Here is a 22457-nt window from a genome sequence, read left to right on the forward strand (position 1 = left end):
TTAAAAAGGAAATGTGCCAAGCTCCTTTGTTTTTGAATCGGGGAGGACAGTCACACAATGAGATGAGAACCTTATAGTCCAGGAGAAAACACACCCTTTGAAACAAGATACTACTTTTTAATTCAATCTTGCAATATGTTTCTAGTACTATTTTAGTCATTCCTGACACTGCCTTCTCTGTTGGTGGATTATCTAATGGAAAAGGCTGAATTTAGCTTTTGTCTTACTCCCTCTACACATGCCTATTTTTATATCCACCTTGTGTAACATCCACTTAAGTACAGACTTATTATGTAGTTGTGAGGAAAGTGACTGTAATTGAAGAGATACAAAACAGACTGGGGAATAAAGTTATTAGAAAGTACGCTTGGTGGTACTGGAGTGGTATGTTTGAAGCGTTTAGGTATTTCTCGGCATATTATATGTTTGCCTTCCATTACAGTACATTATAGGTAGTTTATACTGTTTTGTGAGCATGATGACTACTAATGGTTTTCTATCATTTGCATTGGCTGCATAAGTAAATGTGCTGTTTGCTACTAAAATGTTTCTCTCTGACCTACTGAGCAGGGCTTTTGAAGCTCATCTCTCTAGCCAAAATGTTATTGATACCAGTAATACCAGGTGCAGGAGGTCCAGTGCAGAGACTTCAAGAAACAACCACAGCCTCAGGTATTATACAAACTTGGCAGCTCGGACATTTGCAGATATTATGCAGCAAAAGCAGCCAGTCGATAGCAAGCTTGTGGATGCTGATGTGGAATTTGACATAAAGCACAGTGAGAGTCTTTTACCTTCTTTTTGCTGCAGTAGATTTGCCATTTCTTCTCTGCAGGCAGGGCAAACATGGCTTCCCTGTGTTTCTCTGTAAGGTCCAGCTCATCCTGCGAAGAGGTTAAGACATTTTGGTGAGGAGGGTGGAGAAGATAATATTCACTGATTAAAAAGAGAGCATCATTCTCAAAACATAGTTCACAGACTACCAAGCTATCAAACCATCACACTTCAAATTTAAAAATATCCACATAAATCAATTCTGTTTTTCCCCCAAAACAAAAACCTGTGCCAGGAGTAGTTGCACCAGAGCTCCCTTTGCTCTAATGTCATTATGATCAGTGAGATATCACCGTAAATTCAATATGACATCAAATCAGATGTCTTTGCAGGCTTTAGACGTGTGAGTAATGGGGGGGTGGGGGGATAAGCCGTGGTCTGTCTGCTCAACATGTGGTAACAAACATCTGGAGACAACATGCATCACAAGAGGCACACAAAGGGTGCTGTAGGGACATTTTTTAAATACCAGAGCATTTCAACCTTTTGAGAATGTCTAAATGTATAAAAACATATCAACAAGTTTTCATTTGAGCAGGGGTTAGGATATCAGCATTTTAAGCATCTTATATCACAGTGTCTGTTTCATGTTTTAATCCACATTGGTCAAATCCTAAGGCAATCATGTTTAAATGAGGAGGCTTTCAAGCAATTTAGTCTAAACACAGGTTTACAGGTTTATTCTTTCTTCTTGCTATTTAAGCAACAAATATAGATTAAGTTAATGTGGTTTACCAAACAGATTGACTGCTAAACGTTTTGTGTCAACTGCTCATAGTGGGAATTGTCTTTGGGGATGTTCTTAGCCAAAACCATCAAGCAATGTGAATTAATATGTGCAATGATAAAATAGTTCTGTGGACTATTGATTGATCTCATGAATTAGGTCCACGTACTTACTAGTAAGTACTGAATGGGAAAAGGGCTAATTCAATTGCATGTTTTATTGATTCTTTAGATGATAAAGAGCAGCTACATTGTTGTTCATGTCCTGTTTGACTGCGAGTGAGAGGAGCCCTATCTCTCCGAATGCAGGATGGGAAAAGAAGCTTTACCTCAACTTACAGGTTTTTGGAAAACTCTTCAAATGAATCTCAAGTTCAGAGGTCGGGTTTAATTGATCGTAACAGAGCAGATGGTCCCATCTTTTTTCCAGCAAGCCCGTTACGATTATACACACACATGGTGGCTCATACTGGGTGAAAAGAAAAGCACGTGGCTGTTTTCTTTTGGTAAACAAGAGCAACTGAAAGCCTCCTTGTCGTCACACTCAACTCACTCAATTATGTCTTCATAAAGGGTGGTAGACAAAAACAAGCAATTAGCAGATGTAGGAGGGAGAGACATTAAGAGTCCCTGAATGAGGCCTATTGATGTGCAAAAATGTCATGCTTAGATTACTGTGGCAACCACGGGAGAGGAAAATGGGGCAGGAGAGCGAGGAGAGCACGACAAATTAGAAGTGACAATAAGACAGAGAAAGAATAGCAGCCTGGCCCCGTTACTCACAAGACAGTGTAAACTGGGAGGAAGTGACAGTTTGTGAATGTAAAAGAAAAAAGTTGAGTTTAATAATAGTTTAATAAAATCTCTGTTGCACTGTATAACAAATATTTCAATTCTCTTGAACATTCAGGAAAAAGATTATCAGTTCCAAGTATTTCACTGTTCATATATGTCTTACATTATCCGTTATTTATAAGGCATGATGGTTTTTAGATTTCATAGGGTTTTAAATTGTTTTTATATGAACTAAACAAAGACCTGTCTTTCCACACTACACTATGTATTACTGTATGTGCTACGTGAGACCACTTCAAAGTTTTAAAAAGCGGTCAACAATCAACTGATTAACAATTACGTTCTAACAACTAACAACGACATAAAATTATTGTGACTTTGATAATGTGAATAAGTTTGCTTTTGAACAGTGATCTTTTTCATCCTATATGTCCCACTCTTGCCTGATGAATAAGAAAAACAGAAAACTGGAAATGAAATCTAAACCTTTTAAAACAGCTCACAAATATATATATATATATTTTAAAAAGGCAAAATAATTTCCTAAAACAACTGGGCGCTGTACTTTTTGGCAAATATTACCCAAACAAGAGTAAATAGCGCATTTCTTGGGGACTATTTCCAGCCACGGATTAATACACATTTGGTGCTAGTGAGTATTTACAGCAGCAGGATGGTTTATGTGGAATTAACTCAAAATAAACTACAGTGGCCGTACTCATGGTAATAAAAAAAAAACAAGTCATCCAGTGCAACAGTGTGGCTCATGCATGTGTTTTTAATAGTTTTTTGGACAATGGAGGTCTAAGGCACAATGGAATAGGCTATATCAGGCTTTAGCTACACAGGCAAAACTTGTTAGTTGGTTGTTGTTGTTTTTGGTCTTTTCATGGGATTTGCTGACATTAAGAAAAATACAGAATATCAGCAGACTTTAAATCAAAATTAAAATATCTTTACCGACACATGAATTAAATGCTTCTTTTGAAGTCTTACAATCACTCTGGCCTGAATTTCGTCAACATGAAAAGCAGAATAATGTCTTACCACCAACTCGGAGAACATGCCATCCAGCTCATCATATCCTGGCATGGGCAGTGCTGGCTCCATGGCCTGCAGGGCAAAGTCCTCCCGCAGCCTGTAGGTTATCTCTGGGTGATCGCTGCTGTTAAAACAGCAGAAGATGAAGGAGAGGCCACCGCGGCCACCGCCGCCGCGTTTCCGAGGAGCCATGGCTGTCCGATGCGTACAGCTGGTCAGGTAGGGAGGGTGGGAGGCTCCTTCAGGGCCTCTTTACAGCCTCCTCCACCTCAGAGTTTGGCCTCCGTCAGAGAGTGCTGTGAACACAGAGAAGGGACACAATGAGTTTTCAACACAAAACCAAATGTAGTCACACAACGGAGTGAAGTTTGTGCTTTTTAACCTTACTAACACAAAAATAAATTACAGAAGCAGAGTTTTCTCAGAGACAGATTAACAATAGAAGACGATAAAAAAGTCCATAAACACTTTGATATTACCATTTGAATGGCACTAAATACAAAGATTAATACTTTCTGTTCTCTTAGATGAAATCCGAAGCCCCACAGAAACACTAAGGGGCTCAGCCATGTTGTCATCAGTAGAACTGTTTCTTTTCAGCAGCCGGACGACACAAAACCTATCAAGGCTATGAGTTTTCCAGACTTACAACCTAACCCTCTGCCCCTAGTAATGGTTCACGGTATAGGGTCATAATTTTTGAAGGGAAAGTACAATGCGCCGTATCAGTGGGGGCAAGCACTGAAAGATTCAATTATATCGTTTACACAATGGGTCCTGTGAGAGTGTGATGTTTGAAATGGAGACCATAATTTGCCAGGATTAGTGTATTCAGGTCTTTTCATCTCCCCTTCCTTCCTATTCAGCATCAGCTTTCCTTTAATGACCTAACGAGCAATGATTAGAGGGGTGTGTTTACAATGACCATGGTGAGAGGTGTGCAAGGCTTTTTGAAGACTGGCTTGGTCATCTGGGGGTAAAGAAGAAAAACAGGCTCTCTCATAAACCCAGAGATGCGTCATTATAAAGGTGTGTATGTCAGCCTGCATGTTGTTCAAATGAAAGGTGAGATTTACAACATTTGGAGTCTACGTCAAACTCAAACATACACTGCCTCAATCATCCTGATAATCATCATCACCATACTTTCCCTCCCAGGCTCTCTGACTTAGTAGACGCGATTACACATTTGGTCTGGTCTCTAGCAGCTGCAATTTTATCAGTAATGTAGGAAATGTGCGCAATCCTGTTGGACAATTGCCCCATCTGCCCTGCCTCTATATCACAGATAAAAATACACAGAGATCAGCTGTTGTAAATGAACAGCATAGATGAAGAGGGTTGAGCACATTATAGAAGGTTTTTTCCTGCCAGGTGAAGATCCAATGTGTCCAAAAACATCACCACTTAAGTAGATTTCTCAATGCTTAATGGTATTTTTGGTTTGGTTTTAGCCATGCTAGCGGTGGTCGTTCCTCCACTTTGGGCCAGACTAAAAGATCTCAATAAGATGGATTGCCATGAAATGTTGTACACACATTCATGTTCTCATGATAATTTCTAATAACGTTGGTGATCCATTAACTTTTTGCCAAAGTACAGCCTCACAGAGCCGTTAGCATGTTACAGCCCTCATGTCCTGGGATTAGATTGAACTGTACGTGGAGCATTTGGTTCTCTGGTTACAGCTATTCAAACATTTTACTCAGTAGATAAAGCTAAAAACTGACACAAAAGGTACGATTTTGAGACAAGACAGACCTTGAATCTCACTAGCACAAACATAAAGGAGGTTTGATTTGTAACAAACTACTAATTTGCACAAACACACAGTGTAGAAGAGGAGACAGCTGCAGTGTCTCCTCTCAGACCTGCTGGCTTGACTCCAAGCAGGGATAATGGAAGAAAGTGCACAAGACTCTCTCCACTGTCTGGCAAATAAAGATGTGGTGTCCAGATATCCACGAGGACACTGTCGTCAGCATGTCACAAAAACAGTTCTACAGTCCCCCTCCTGGCTGAGCTGAGCGCTGTGATGCCAAGCATCATAACCACAGAGGCTGCGCTGACCTGCAGGAATTTCTGGATGTCTTTTCTTGGTGACCGGCAACCCGCTGAACACAACCAAGTTCACTTGACCTTTCCCAGTGTTTTCCTATAAGTCAGAGGCTTCGCCCAGACAGAATGCATCCTAAGCAGTGTGATGCAGTCTAAATTTAACCTGGTCAGGTCACGTTCTTCACTGTAAATCGAAGATTGCGGGTCACTCTGCTCAGTTGGCTGAGGCAACAGACGACAGCTAAAGTTATCTCTTCCAAAAGGGAAAGTGAAGACATTTCCTGTGGCAACTTTGTCTAAGCAGAGTCAAATTATAAAAAGTCAATTTTGTGGTCTACCTAAATAAAGCCTGATGCCATCACTGTCTCATTTTAGTAACTTTTTTGCTTCATCTGTGTTTCCTCTATCCAGCAGCTGTACTTTTCAAAAAACAGTGGCTATAGAGTTGTCAGCGACTTTTTCCAACGACCAGGAAATCTTGAAATCTGTCGTGTTATTTTCATATTTCACCCCAAAATGTTTGTGTCGCCTTTAATATGTTTATACTAACAAAAACAAAATAAGCAAATCACAAAAAGGAATATAATCAAAACACTTCAAAGCACAAATGTAAGATATCATTTAACAATGTAATACTTTGTTCCAAGGTAAACTGTGTTTATAATGATTTGTTGCAATGATCATTTAAATCAGACGTGCTAGACATTAGTCCAAATTACCACTTGTGTCTCTGGCCAACAAACTAGTAATAACTGGGCAAAGTGTCAAACAAAACTAACAATAGCCACATTTACCCCATTACTAGATTAATCAGTCTTTTCCAAAGAAAGACAGCAAATGTACCCGTGTATACAAAGTCCAGTGAATGAAAAAGCTTATAGTGTACTACAAAGACAAGGTGCATGAGGCCAAATGGCCACACGTGGGATAAAGTACACAGCAGCTCACTCTAACTAACACACTGAATAGTGTATTTATTTTGACACATACTTGACTTTTCCAAATAGACTACCACAGGCCTCTGCAGCAGCTGCTTGGCTTCACGCTCACCATCTATTCTAGCATGAAGGGAAGAAGCAATTCAAAGCCCTCTTTGACCATATTAGTCCACAAAACTGCCCATCTTTTCCATTAGCTAAAGCGAGCTGTAAACTTTGTATAAACCCCTGAGCCAGAGTGGGACAGCGCTGGTCCCCGTCCAGCTACAGAAACCTGTGGATGTGCCACGGCTCGGCCATGTGGGGAGGGTACAGAGAGGCAGACAACAAGGACAAACGGGCGGCGTTTAAGGTTTGAACGTGCAGACTGTCACTGTTAAGACTTCGTGTTTGTGCTGTAATTGTTAACCTGTGAGACATTAGTGCTCCGACATTAGCCCCAGGAGGTTTTCTGTCAGACGGTCAAGGTTCCCAACATAACAGAGGCCTGTTAGAACAAGAGGACATTCCTCTCATAGCCAGGTGAGCCTTGTGACCCTGAACAACAGCCATACAACAACACCTTCCACTGTCACCTGCTCTAACTGAATAGCGACACGGATGACTTCAAATCCCAAATCAAACACGTACAACTCAACCAGTCAAACTGACCCTTAGCTGTCCAAGCAGTCAAATGAGTAGTCCTTTTCAGGGATTATCCTTGTAGTAGGCGTGTTTGAAATGTTAGCGGTTAACAGTCTCCAAGTTGTTGATAATGCTGCTTTCCATATTCCATATTATCAAGATAAGCGCTGTTTATACCGACGTAGATCGACTCTTGGACTGTGCTGGAGAAACATCATGACTTTTGTAGGCCACTACTTACAGTACAAGGATTCGAGTCATTCATACACATCCAATAATTAAGCCCGCCCACCCATATTCACACAAACACTCCTCTCTTTGTCTATAGTAGATTTCTATCCTTGGATAGCCTTGTTGTTTTCGTGACCATGTGGTTTGGCGGGTGACCTGGCCTGAGTCCAGACTGTAAAAAGAGGCCCAGTGTTTGTAAAGTCAGTGTGAGCCCGAGCAACGTTGCCTAACCAAGACCTCTCCTTTAAACCTGCAGAAGTGTCAGGTCGGCTGGAGAAAAGGCAGAAGCCGAGAGAAGCATCTTAAGCTAAACACAGAGAGACGCTCACATTACTAAACATGTGCAAAGAGGAATGAAGAACAGAGAGCAAGAATTCGAAGATGACCTCACAGCTGTCTTCTTCCAGCTTTGCCAAGGCCTCCTTTCCTTTTCTCTAGTTTTGTCCATTTTACTCATCTCTTCAGCCTCCTCTACTGCTCAAACTTACTTCAAGATTTATATTATTTGCTGAATAGCATAAGCACTGACGGTACATGGCGTGTAGTGGAAATAAAGTGGGTTAGATTTCTCTGGTGCTGCTTGGGGCTCTCGAACAAAAGCCAATCTAATAGTGCCCTCCTTTACCACAGTGCTCCTATAAGGTACATCATCAAAATTCCCCAAAAACTGAAATTTATGGTGTTGGTATACAAAGACTTAAGAAAGATAATAACAGCAAGTCAAAGTCCTGAATACCGCCAAACATGAAGGACAAGTGTGCAATCAAACTACTCATGAAAACAAAAAGGGCAGTTTCTAAACCAAATCCAAATAAAAACATATAATCGAATAGCAATTATGTGGTCTGTCATAAAATAATTGCTGTCATAAATAGGCGGCTTTGTGTATAATTTATAAATACTAACAGGTCAACTAGCCAATGCTAATAAGCCAAAATGTGCCTCACTCTGAGGAGGAATTCAACCTTGGAGAGAGAACAGAGTGGACAGTAGTGTATTGAAAACAGATGTGTGAAATACCTTCTTCTGCACCAGCTGGCATCTCTCTGCAGTTTCTGGTGCTGAGACGTACTTTTAATTTTTGATATCTACAGCTGCTATGGCTACCTAAATCATCAGCCGTGCTAATGCTGGTTGGGACAAGACACAGCAGAACAGCTTTCCTATGTTTCTAATTGCTCAGAGTGAAGTAGAGACAGCAGGGTTGCTTCACCTTGAATTATTTGGAAAAGAGCTACAACATGTCTCTCTTGGGCTAAAGCGCTATAATTAGCAATAATCTACCTTTTTGAAATGTGCTTGAGCAAGACACAGACTTCCTCCCTGCTCCAGGGTCACTGTTCTGTCTGACCCTGACCTCTGACCTTTCTGTGGAGCAAGCAAATGAAAATGAATTTTGTCATGAAAAATGGAATCAATAAAGTGTCATGTTACCATTATTATCATTCCTACATTATGCCATACCTCTGCCCTAAGAGAGCACAAAATTATTCATGCTTTTAGTCATCCAGTCACATGAGCTGCTATACAAAACCCAAATCCTTTCATGTGTTGTTTTTGGTTTAGCTGTAGTGAAGATAAATAAAAATATGAAACCGCTGTTAACTGACTGCTTGGGTTATACAGAGTATAGCTGCAGCTGTGTTATAGGCAGACCACAAAGGCATTTGTTGCACAGAAGTTTAATCTTCTTTTCTGATTTAGGATTTGGGATGGATCAAACCTGCAATTTGATGATCATCTCACCGCAGTATTTTCAACGCAAAGCAATTCGACATTGTAGGTAGTGTCGTTTCATACTGCACTACATTGCATTACAGTGTTCCTCACAGTGACAAAAAAAAACTGAAAACCACTGAGCATTAAAGGGTACTTATATTAAAAGAAAAGGCCAGTGGAGACACAGTTCATGGTTTGGGGATTGCACTGTGTTTCACTCGAGGTTTATTGACTTTTGGAAACCCCCACGATTGTTGAGCACTACATTTGGTAATTTATTTTGGATCAATTTGGACAGCTGCAAACAAAAGACCCAGGAATCACACAGTGAAGGCTAGTGGTAGTCCTTTCATCAAAACACACAGCCTGAGCTTGGAGCTTGGAACTGAAAATCAATCAGCATCCCAGTATTTGGACACAGAGAAGTTGCTCAACCTGTGAAACTCAAAACTGTTTTGATTCAACCACAAAATGCTCAATAGTAACAACAATCAAAACTAATAAAACAATCTCCATTTCTCAATGCGGCTGCAGAATATGTATTGCTAAGCTTTTTCCCCAATACAGAAAAACTCAAATATCCCTCATGATATGCTCAAAGCCAACATTAGTAACTGCTAACTGTAAGTTAGAATTGAACTGATCGATAAAACCCATGTTATTTCTGAAACCGGTAGCTATATGGCAGTAATTTTCATGTTAAACACAGTGTTTCATATTGTCAAATTTTCTCTGGTTTAGCTATGGTACAAACGGCACAGTGGTGCCCGATTGTCTTGCACAGCTGGATAGCATACATATCGCTCGTTCTGCCAATTACTTAATGGCGCCCTAAGTACACCAAGAGTAAACACACTCAGACTTGGACACACATCAGAAAATAACTGGGCCACAACAGAAATGCTGACTGGCAGGTCAAGAGGAGATTAAAATCAATCACGCCTCAGCATCAGACAACACAAGAGCCGTCAAAACTGTCCTTGGTGTGAAAGCAGCAGTGTTACAGTAGCAGAGCCGTTCAGCGCTGATGCCTGTGCGCTCATGTGCATTTACATTACAGGATTGTGTGTCAAGATATGACAAAGATACTGCCTCTGGAGCATTAATGTCACATGGCAGAGGGAGTAGTGCTGAAGTGGCTCTCAGATTACAGGATTAACATACAGGGCCACAGAGAGAGCGCAGAGAAAGGGATAACAGCACAGAGACAGACAAAGGAAGCATTTCTTCCAACAGCTGATACATTTTATAGTTGTCTACATGGCCGCAGGTTAAAAAAGAGCAGATCTTGAAGTAGTGACAGAGGATTGTAACAAAGTTACTGTGAGCTGTGACTCATTGGTGGAAGTAATGTGATTCTTTTGGTGTGGTAGTTTTTCCTGTTTTTATCATGACGTACGTTTATGTGTAAGCACTGATATATGTGCTCATTTGGAACAACAGGGCACTGCTGCAGTTTTTCTTCTGCATCTTTACTAAACCAATGTCATAAACAAACAATATAAGATAAAAAGATCAAATGAGGACTACCTAAACTTCTTCCTAAAAGTCAGGAGATTAATCTCTTAAGTCATTTATCATCATTTTGGGTTTCTTACACACTGGTGGCACAAAACAAACATTTCTCACATTTTACAGACAAAATCATTAATCAAATATCGGGAAAAACAATTACAGCCCTAGTCTGTTTGTTTCATAAACATTTCATTTTGGTGCTGAGCCACATTTCCATAATATTATGACAAAAGTTTCATACTTTAAGCGAATCCTTCATTGTTTCAGTGTTCAAACAGCAAATACTGAGCAACAACGTCACAGTTTTCTATTTAAGCAGCTGCTGGAAAAATCTAAAATTCTGCCTGTGTCCTGTTTTGAAAATGAGGCCGTTATCACAATTGTACTATTGACATTTAATGGTACACAATAACGCTAAAGACTATTCTGTACACCGTTACCAACACACAGACACTGTGGTATCTGTTGTAACTGAAAGCAGGGAACTCCATTAACCATGTCACATAGTAGTAATCTAATTGTTCCATGTCCTTCCTTGTTACACAGACTCGTGGTCTTCACATACTTCATCCGGAGACATTGTCGCAGTCAGACTGTGATGACTCAGATTAGTTCAAGACCAGTCTCTGTATCTGTATCTGTATCTCTAGCCACACTAGTCTTAAACAGCTATGGTTAATAATAAAAAATGATCACCAAACAGGAATGGAAGATAAAGGCTGTGATCAGTGCAAGCTGACTGACTGATTGTGTTCATTCCTCATGCGGAGGCCACAGCATTACTTCATGGACAGTGCTGATAAAGAGATGTTTGTCAGTTAAGCTGTTTTGTTGCCTGGGAAAGATTCAATCACTGGTGAGTGTAATTTGTGGTACCCTCTAGCTTTTTACAAGTTTTTTTCCCTTAAGAAATGCTACAATGACCTAAATGCCTAGAGGCAGCCCATTTACTGGCAGACTGACCATATTAAACTATACCTCTGATCCATGGAGATACTGGATGCTTTGAACAATTGTGTATTATCTCCCAAATTAAATTGTGGAGAAATAATGATCATATAATTGCCTAAAGTCACAGATTAGATGGAAAAATAAGAGATTGCAAAAGATTAGACTAATCTAAAACATACTGAACTGTTCCACACTTTAAATTCACTGGTAATTTGTTTTTTATTCTTACATGAATGAATAATAGCACAAAGCCAAAAAATGCACATTTAGGATTAGGGAGTATGCGGCTGAAATGTAGGGAGGACAGAGATTAAAAAGCAGGTTAATGGCTGCTGCTCTTTCTGCAGGCAAGGTTGTCAAACTTGTTCTCCAGACAGCCTCTCCAACCCCCCACTCTTAACATGTTAGCATTCTTCCTCAGGTCAAAACCTTCAAGTGGAGGTTAGACTCGGGGCAAGGAGGGAAACTACTCAAACATGCAACAATATCCTTGCCAGGGTTCACCTTAGTCATTTGAGTTCGGTTTGCTGGCTGTGTTCCAAAACAACGGGGAGAAAAAAAGAGCAGTTTAATTTAAAAATAGCTCATAAAACATGTGTGGCTCTTCTCTGAATAAGAGAAGTCTGAATAAAAAGAGCAATGTTTAACACATAACATAGATGCTGACATTGCAAACAATTTGCCTATTTCAAAACAGGAGCTTAACTTTTAAGATCTGTATTTGTCATGCAGGCTCAAGTTTGGGTTATAAATTAAGTAAAAATAAGTTTTTTGCAATTCTGATTTGTAACCACTGTGTTTTGGATGTTCTGCATGTGCAGCTCCTAACAAGTGTACTGTAATGTATTAAAATATATTAAATAAATAAACTAAAGTATATTATTCAGTGAGCAGATGGGGAAAATGCTGTGTATTAGTATTGAGACTGGAGAATCAAAAAACGTATTATGCGAGAGGGGTCTTAACCAGATTGTCAGTCAGACTATTCCTGTTACATCCATCACGTTACTACAACATAACTACAACAGCATACGTTGGTCATCAAAAAGAGAAAATCCTACTGAGAGGGTTTGCATATGACGTTAATGCAGATTCACTCTCAACCAGGGGTACTTACATATCAGGAGGTAGTTCTGCACTTGCCAGGAGATGTGTGAAAAGATTGTGGAGCAGTTCAAGTAATTTGAAAATTAGAAATTACAATTTGAGAGTGTGTGAAAACTAGAACTAACTAAACGAACTAAAATATATAGCTAAAGGTCGTGGATAAATGGTTGACACATCCAGCTCCAGCCACTCCAAGTGGTAGTAGTACATAAGCAAGTTCATTTGTATTAAATATAATATCCATATCCATATTCATATGATTAATAACATCAAGTTTAAAAATCTATCAAAACGAAGACCTCTGAAACGCGATGAGTGGTGTTGATGGCTGTGGGGGTACATCTGACAAAAAAGGTTGAAGACCACTTCAGTAGAGGATCAATAAGCTCTTGACTATCAGCAGAAAGGGAAGAGAATCACCACCATCATGAAATTAGTGTCCTCCAGATTATCTCTGTGCATCTATCAACATTAAAGATTTGACTATTACACGATCAGCATCACTGTAAATTAGCAGTGAATGACAGAAAACTGGAAAAAAAGCGAAACTGCTGATTCTCAAGAAAGAACAGAAAAGAATAAACCTTTGGTTTTCAGATATAAGCAGTGGACTTTGAACAAATGTTACCATCATAAAGCACTAACAGCCGTCATCTGGATCTCCCTCTGTGTAACAGAAGGAAAAGTATTATTTAACATAATTATGCTCCACAGCTGGGCACAGTCCAATATGTGTCACAAATGTATTTGAGTAGTAAAACAGATAACCTCTCAGATCATCAATAATGGGGTGTGGAGAGCGCTGTAATCTCTTCTAGGATACCCTGAGCTGCAGCCTGTCCTTTAAAAATCCCTACCTCTTCCTCAGTTGCTATGGTAACCGGAGCGGTGGGTGAGCGTTGCAAGATGGGTGGGTGGGTGATTTAATGTAAGCCCCTTCCACCACACATTACCCTCCTTTTTAATCTACTCTGGATGTTTATAGGGGAGAAAATAGGATTGTCTCTCTAATTCAGTGCACAAAAACAAATAACAAAACCATTAAGGATTATAGAGTAAAATCTAGCTTGCCATCACTCAGAGGCACCATGAAATCCTGCAGAGTTACAAAGACTAGCCGTCACTCCTTTGTAATACCTCACTAAGTGTAGCATTTACATGCAATGTAGAGTATACATAGCCTCTCGAGAGAAGCTGAGGAAGAGAGCGTGGAACCTGAGAAGGATGGGCAGCGACAGGAAATGAGCGAGGTGAATGAGCAGACCCCTCTCTGCTCAAGGTGACTTTCCTTTTCATTGACTTGATTATCTGCACTCCGCCCCCATCATGGAAAAAAGTATGCCATCCTCTCTCTCTCTCACAATCATTGACACTGATAACAGGCTGCATTCGCCAAACCACAGAGAGAAGCTGGTGGGAGGTAGCAGCCTGTAGCCTCTGTGTGTGTGTGTGTGTGTGTGTGCGCATATTTCTACCACCACCTCACCCTATCTAGAGACCAGCATGTCATTATGGGGCATTCCCCGTAAACACAAGACAACTCTCTCACCACAAAATCAGCCCTAGGGCCCCGTCAGAGCACCCTGTCACCCCACCCCCCCACCCCCCACACACACACACACACCTTGGTTACTACAGCAACACCGTTTTCCGCACCAACACCTCCTAATTAGACAGACATGACACAATCACCTACGTCTTGGTTGGAGGAATCTAGCCTGTATCCTGCGGAGCGATAAAGCAAACCAGCAGCCCCAACTCCTCTCATGCACACACACACACAAACAGAGACACTGATAGCCTCGGACTATCTACCGGTCACATGCAGTCCACACACACATTCCAATCAGCAGATAGCCGGCTCCTGCACTCCTTTCCTTGCACTCATTTGATTACAGGGTAGAATAGGCAGATTCATTGAGCTTGTCTTACCCGGTCCAGGAGTGAGCTCGTCTCTGTTGTGCTGTGAGCATTCCCTTTATATCCTCAACTCACTGCAGTGTCCTGCTTTCTGCACTGTCGACAGAAAAAATGATGCTTCTACACAACACGCAGCGGAGCATTTCCTGCGCAAGGTATGTAATCCACGCAGGTTGAAAGCCGTCCGCTCAGGGTTGGAGCAGCTAATAAGCACCTTGAATCCCAGAGGCTGTCAAAATCAGCCAAGAAGAAAATCCCAGATAGATGGAGAATGTTTTTCTCCAATAGCACGGGGGGGGCAAACAAGGGATAAACTCGCCACATACCATGAGCTGCTGTTTGAGATCTTGCAAACAGCCAGCTGGCTGGCGAGAACTTCTCAGCGTATCAACTCCCTCCCTAACCTCCTTCTCTCTGCCTTTCTCTGCAGAATGCTGTGGGGGCAGAGGGGACAGGCACAGATGTTACTGGCTCCAGGCCACACCCCTTTTCAACACTCCCAGTCCTAATAGGATGCAGCCGAGCTGTGGCCGCCGCCCAGCTCACCCCCTCCCCCCTATACTGGCTTTGGACAACTTGTTTAGGGTTTGTTTGGAGAGGACTTGTTTGAAAAGCTGCAGGAGGGGAACAAAGCTAAGGTGTAAAAAGTGGGTGTTGTAAATGTGTGTGAGGGAGGGAGGGTGAAAGTGTGACAAGGCAGTTAAAGAAATGAGGTAATGTCAAAAACATGAATTAAGAAAATAAAAACACATTCAGCACAAGCAACTTAAAATGCTGCAAACATTCCACCCAGTCTGGCAATGATGAGACAACTGACAAAACACCCAGAGGATTTTAATCTAAACAATCCCAGACACTCCCACATGATTTACAGCACAAGCATCACTCCTGCATCTCAGCTAATTACTGACTCACAACATCCAGCTTCCATAAACACTCCTACATTGCAACATAGTGATATGTTTTGGACTAAATAAACACCAAAGTGATGAAAATGTGTGAAGAATTTGGTTTTCCGTGGAGGATGCTCATCAAAAATATGTATTTCCCTTGAAGCAAATGTATACAACATCACAATAATTTGGCCTTTTGCTGCAAGATTTCACATAAGAGAACCAGTAATCTAATAATTTAACTTAATTTCATGTGTGTTTTCCAAATAATTTAAGTGAATGAAAAAGAAAACTGCTGCTAAAATCATTTCATTCCAGAATCTAAATATATTCTTTTAAATTCTTTCAAACATGAATATTGAATGGGAAACTAAACTACAAAAGACCTGACTGTTAAACTCAAATCTCACCATGAGCGTAATACCACATGAAACATGGATAAAACAAAGTGTTGCTGTTCAAATACATTAATAATGATCTCATGAATGGGAATATTGCTTCTTTTTAGTTGGATGGAGTTTAGGGAACTGATACCGTTTTGTGGAAATTGAGGGTGTATACACAATAAAAGTAACAGCTGTACAATCAAATACAACAGCCCAGCAATTCTATCTTTAAGATAAAGATGTCCTGAGTCGATCCTAACAATAAAGGTGGGCAGAATTAAGAAGGCTACAGCTGTTATTTTAATGCGTCTTATTCAGTCAACATTTAGGTAAATAAAAGTATCAGATCAGACTCTGTATTGGCAGATGAGGATGATGCCAAAAGAATTTGATTGGGACTTTAAGAAGTTTATAATGTTACACTATTGTTGAGACTTCATGAGAGGAGCGTTGATTTAAACTCAAAGGTAATTCTTGGGGCTATAATATCCAAACCAACCACTACTTTCTTTGTCGACACAGGAGGTGAGAAAATCAGACATGTTCTCATAAGAGAACAGAAGTCATCTACCTGATTCAGGCCCTCCAGGTTTCCGTGCAGGTGTTGACAAAGTAAGTGTCATCTATCAGTCATTAGCTTCCTGTTCTTCAGAAGTGAGTCAAGTGTTACCAATGAGTATCACGGTAACGTCACTTTTGTGCTTTTGTTGTATTTTGTTATTCAACACAGCTTTGTCCAATCAGCATAATCAGGAAATGTGGCAGAAACACAGTAGAGTATCACATGCCCTGTAACTGAAACTACGGATTTACACTACTCGCCAAGACGAGTCCGTACTCGAACACTTCTCTGCCAAAAGGAAGTCACAAATCGACCCCAAAAGAAAAGTTCATACTTTCTTAGCAGCTGTGAGTGAGCACTCAGCAACATTCAGTATTATAAATGCTGCATCGCTTCATTAAGCATAAAGCAGCACAAGCCAACCAGTTTCCTTAACATGAGTATGCAGTTTGGAGGTCGTTAAGGAGCCTTTGCATGATTTTTGGGTTATTAAAACTTTTCAAAAGTTTGCTGCCTCTCGCTGCCATTTGGAGATGCCAACGTGTAAAGTCGCCTGCAGCTTTAAGATTTCTGGACCGCTTCCAAGTCACATGTCATGCTCGCTGATATAATACAATCTTCTAAAGCATTGAAACTTTCTGCCCGGATTTGAAACATCCATATCTGAGAAACTGAACTGCAGTTTGCTCCAAGAAACATCTCTACAGGACGGGTGCTACAAACATCAGTGGCAAGCCGAGGCGGTGCAGTCATGAATGGATAACAGTGGAAGCTGTTCAGTTCTGGGTAGCTGCCTCTAAAGGAAATGTATGGGACACTGTGGATGATGACATTTTCAAAGTCATTTCTGAGTTGTGTTAGAGGATTTAAATTAAGCTATTCTGTGACGTTCTTGAATCATTAGGAGTTCTGCCTGTGCCTTTAGTTTTCAGAAACTCACAATGATCAAAGTCTCTCTTGCAGAGCTGCAGAGAGAGGATACTGTGTCTCTTAGGCGTCTACTGTAAAAAAAAAAAAAAAAAAAAGAAAGAAAGTGATTTTTAACACAAGGCATCCTGCTACACAAGCTTAAGTCAGAGAACATGAAATAGTGATTTTGTTTTTTTCTAACCTCCCTCTTTCTGTCTACAATCCGTTTGCACCAATTTAAGATGCATGTGTAAGGTATGATGTCACCACTAGTAGCCAACACTCAATCTTTAGACTCTTTTTTCCCATTTGACACTCACTAATACTAGGACCATGCACATTTACAGCAGGAGCAATCAAGCTTTAGTGACATAATACATGACAACCTCTTCATTCCAGCGCTAGGTGGAGGATTTGCATCGTCACATTTCAAAGTAAGAAGTAGCTAAGCTCCTAAACATACTCTAATACAACTACTCAAACAGAAACCAAAGCCCCCAAAAAACAGTGTTTGTGTGAACCTTTTTCTCTCTTTACTGAACTTTTCTGTTAATTATTAAGCATGTAAGGGCAGACAAAACTCAACTTAACCCTTTTCTTTCTGGTTTTCAACAGGCAATGATCGCTATATTTTTTCTATTGCTTTGGTATTGCTTTTTACGATTTTGTGCCATGTGCTGACAAGGCCAGCAACACAAACAAAACATCACAACAATGCAACAAGGCATAACAAAAATAAACAAAATCAAAATAACTTAAAGCTAGCCATTAACCCTCATGATAGATGCAACTACTACGTTGCTTTTGTGACACCATATTCGACAGACAAGAATGAAGTTAAAGGTTTAGAGCTAGAAACAGTGGACATGTATCCAGAGAGTGATGAGTTCATGAAAGTGAATAGAAGGTTCTGCTGCACACTAATGATAAATATATTCTCAGCAGAATCATGACTGACAGCCCTTAAATAAAAAAACTGTTTCTCAGACTGCTGCGAAGGAATGTGTGAAGGGGGAACGTAATATTATGGCTCGTATCATGTGGTGGAAGGCAGGAGGGCTACACCGTACATATGTTTCATTCAGGGTGGGGCTGCTATATCCAGAAATTCCACCCATGCAGCCCTTCCCTTGTAGGAGACCCTAACGATCACAAATTAAATGCCAGGATTAGAAAGGGTCCTTCTGGTCTCTACCCACCCTCTGGAAAGCTTGTAATTACCCCCTGGAATAGAAAGGTCCATCACAGAGGGGCCACGCGACTTTTTGTATCCACCAATCACTAGAACACAACCACGCAATTGCAAATATGAAAAGGAAGTAGTCCAATGAGGATACAACAATTTACAGTTCAGACGTTTGGATAAAAAAGCAGCAGAAGAACAGCAAAAGAAGAAGGTGTTTTTAAAAGAGGATAGATGTGGCACACTCTAGCTTGTGATAGGGAGATAATAACATTAACCTAATGGTAGGGACAGGCCTTTTCAATTTATATGTCATGGCTGGAGTACCCTCATGATGTTTTCTCTTATCTAACATAATCAGAAAGGTTGAGCCTCTATTTCCTGTAGTCCTATAAAAGCACTAACATGATGAAGCACATGAGTTTTCCAAAACATTTGCAGTAGCCTCCCTTCACATTTTAGTGAATTTGTGTTGAATATTGGTTTATAAACATATATTATAGGTCTGATTATTGAGAGTGAAAGTTCAGTCTCGGACTTAACCCACAAATCTTGTAGAGGTCCACCAACTAGCTTTTTCAGTGTTCAGTGGACCTTAGGTTAAGATTTTTTTTGTCAGTCTGATTGTCTTTGGATGCTTAACTAACTTTTGAAAATATTATCTTTAAGTAGTTTCTTTGCTCAGTTATCAAACAGCCACTACTCTCACAATTAAGAGGGGATATGTACTAAAACAAAGCATTATTCAATCATTTTGACTATGTATAACTGACATGCAAAGAAATCACTCAGCGTTTTAGTAAACTACACGAGCATGCTACTTTCTAAACTGTACATTTCTATCTACTCTTTTGCCATGAAATTTTAAATTGACTTCTTGACTCACAGGAAAACCTGGAGAATTTAGAGCTACAAAGATAAAAGATCTTTTCGGAGGAAGTGGAAGGCACTGCTGCAAAAATATTATGAAGTGAATGGCTGCAGCTGCAGTGAACGTGCTTGTAACGGATTGGCAGAATTTGAGGGTTAAAAGGCTGTGGCTTAACTTGTTGATCCCTCCAGATGTAGGCCAAGCTCACTGCGCTGAGAAATCAGCAGTTAATGTTTTGGGCAGAGAGATAAGAAAGAGGAGGCAGCATAATGCAGTATTACAGTAGAGGTAGCATATAAACAAACAAATCAAAGGGAGTAACGTTAATCCAACATAATCCAATCAGTATCCAGTCTGCTTTGAGGGTGAAGACAGCTTCAAAGTATTGTGCGGCTGTTAGCTAATGTCACACATGGATGCTCTGATAATTAGTTCACCAGACTAAATCCATATGAAAAGGTCTGAGGTCTCATCTTTGACCGCCAACATTGATGTGAGACTGGCTTATCGCCGGCTGGACGCATGACTGACTGACTGACACAGAGGCAAAGTCTAAGGTGAAACCAAGCCGGCACACAGTGCACGGCCATCTTGCATGGCTGGATGGCTGAGTTACAAGCTGCTTATTTCAGAGTGTGTTATAATCTCAGCAGAGAAAAACAACCTAAGACCAGACAAGCCGAAACAAAATATTAAAGCTAGGAAAATCTGCTGGGAACCCTAAACCAAGGGCTGGGCAGTGCAGTAAAAAATGAAACCATAACAAAAAAACAGAAAAAGGATGTTTGGGGACGTTAACAAGGACACCTGCTGTTTAACAGGATCGACCTGACAGCCTCTGCCTTTGGCATCTCAGCTATCAACTGCTGGGACACAAACGACACTGCATTTAGGGTAGTGGTACACTCTAATGTGGAAACATTGGGACTTTTTTGTTGAGTAATTATTTAGCTATAATAGTCATTTTCCCAAACAACCCCGAATGACACTTTATTTGAAGGGTGAGACACAGAAAAATGAAGCAGTTGTTCTAATGGATCATCTCAAAATCATAACAGTGGTAAAAGTATAACAAGTTACATAACTGTGAGAGACCAACGAAATATGGAGGTGGACAATGGTCGCCACTAAAAGCTGTAATACAATCACTCCTGAGGAACATTTAGCTGTTGACGCAGCTGGTTTCATCTGACTGCATGGCTGTTTTGACGGCTTTTCTACAGTAATGTTATCGCACAGATATGTTATACTGTGGGAACCTGCTCGTCGTAGCAGCAGCCTACAACCCTGCAAAAGGAAACCAGGACGCCTTTTGTTCCTGGAGGGAAGAAGGTGGCTGCTGTGGCTATCTTTCACATCAACAGAAAATATTTCCTACTGTATCAGGAAAGAAGGAAGATAGCAGTTTCACTCTATAACCGGGCTGCAATTCATTACTTTGCGGCTTTCATGAATGTTATTTGTAAGAAGTCACAATGTACTCCACAACAAAAGGTGCTTTTTAAACAATCGCAAATGCTATAAATTCAATAAGAATGTGCATGACTGACATTACCGGCTCCAGATACGCCAACTCAGTTAAGGCGAAATTACATTACCATGGTGAAAATACCAATGACATCTCAGCTTAAGAGGTATACAAACAACAGAAAGAGAGAGAGGGAGAAACTGACAAACAAAAGTGTGCATTTATTTCCATTTATTATGCAGAGGATGATCTTGAATCAAGGCTGTCCACTTTGGAAAGCAAGTTAACTCCATCCATGATCAGGTACAAAAAATTAAACTTTTGCAAGAATTAAACCTCAGTGCTGTTGTGAACTGATAAAGTTGCATCAATTCATGAATGAAAGAAAGATAAGAGATACAGCCTAAACATATTTTTCTGTCTTTGCTCTTTTGGCTTAACAACTTGTCAGAACTTGAGCGTGCTTTCTGGAGGGCGGGGCAGCATTTTAAGAGCAGGATAAGGCATGCCGTTCTCTGGCACAGTCTGCTGCTGAATCTGATATCTGTCGGCTGTTTCAAGGGCTGTTACGCATGCTTTGGTTTGCGTCTGACGAAGAAACATGTTGGCATCTGACCTATTCCAATTGGAGAAATGTATAAAACAGGATGCAGTGCACATTCTGCAAATTCACAGGTAATTTCTGGCCCACTGAGCATTTTTAAAGCATTAATATACACCCTTAAGGCTTGAAATTAGAAAACTGAGATTTGTGAGGTTGTATATTTGAGCTTTGTCTAACAAAGACGTCAAAACAAGCTGCACCCTCAGAAACTCCCAGATACTGCCACAGTCACCTTTTGAGATGAATCCTCTTCTTAAACGTACCCTGATAAGATACGACATATAGGAAATGTTCTCCAGTATTTAACGGTTGAAATGCTGTCATGCGGGCTCAGCAAGGAAGCTGTATTGGTAAGCGTGATATGGTTTGCTTTGATATGTTGAACATGCGTCAGCTTTCAGCGATTGAGCTGTAATTACCATAACTACAAGTAGCAGCCTGAATTGATGGCAGCACAAAATTTGCTGTCAGACAAAATGCTGGCATCTAACCAGCTGGAATCTCACCTGAAAGAACATCAAATAAAAAAAAGAAAAGATAAAGGGCTCACAGACCCATCAAAACTGCAAACTCATACAAAATTCTTATTTCTAGCATCTCTGCTTTGGCAATTAACTTTAATAATATGACCTAGACAAAGGGGATAGAGGCGAGCAAAGATTGAAACATGAATCCCACTTGGCCCATAAAACCCCCTCCCATCCTCCCAAACCAACATCTCGGTTATGGGACTCCCCCGACACACACAGACAGACACACACACACACACACACACACACACACACACACACACACACACACAGGAGAGGACCCACATGCTCCCTTTGTTTGAAACGCAGCATGGCTACACTCTTTCCACATCTTGCGGCTGAGGCACACAAGTGATTAATTTTGATGCTCATTGTCATGATAATCTGAGGTTTGTCTGGCAAGAGAACAGTCACTTTCTAACTTTGTTAACCACAACTGAATGCCACTCTTGAGCAGGAAAAGCAAAAGCAAGGCTATTAATTAAAAAAACTACATAGGCTGAAAAAAATTAAGTGATTAAAAGACTTCAGTCAGAAACAAAACCAAGCAAGCAAGTACAAATATAGCCTCTGTCATGTGACATACTGTAAC

General features: G+C 40.5%; 1 protein-coding gene across 2 annotated transcripts in view; it reads right to left on the reverse strand.

The window, feature by feature from the left end:
- LOC139301877 (disheveled-associated activator of morphogenesis 1-like) overlaps nucleotides 1–22457 on the reverse strand; it is a 44732-nt gene that overhangs the window by 16312 nt on the left and 5963 nt on the right. For both annotated transcript variants that reach the window (XM_070925363.1, XM_070925362.1), the window contains exons 2-3: nucleotides 3403–3692; nucleotides 795–884 (exon numbers count right to left, since the gene is read on the reverse strand). In XM_070925363.1, the coding sequence (XP_070781464.1) occupies nucleotides 795–884; nucleotides 3403–3588 (276 nt within the window). In that variant the 5' untranslated portion in view covers nucleotides 3589–3692. The remainder of the gene's footprint in view (nucleotides 1–794; nucleotides 885–3402; nucleotides 3693–22457) is intronic.

The sequence above is a fragment of the Enoplosus armatus genome, chromosome 19 (assembly GCF_043641665.1).
Source record: "Enoplosus armatus isolate fEnoArm2 chromosome 19, fEnoArm2.hap1, whole genome shotgun sequence".
NCBI lineage: Eukaryota > Metazoa > Chordata > Actinopteri > Centrarchiformes > Enoplosidae > Enoplosus > Enoplosus armatus.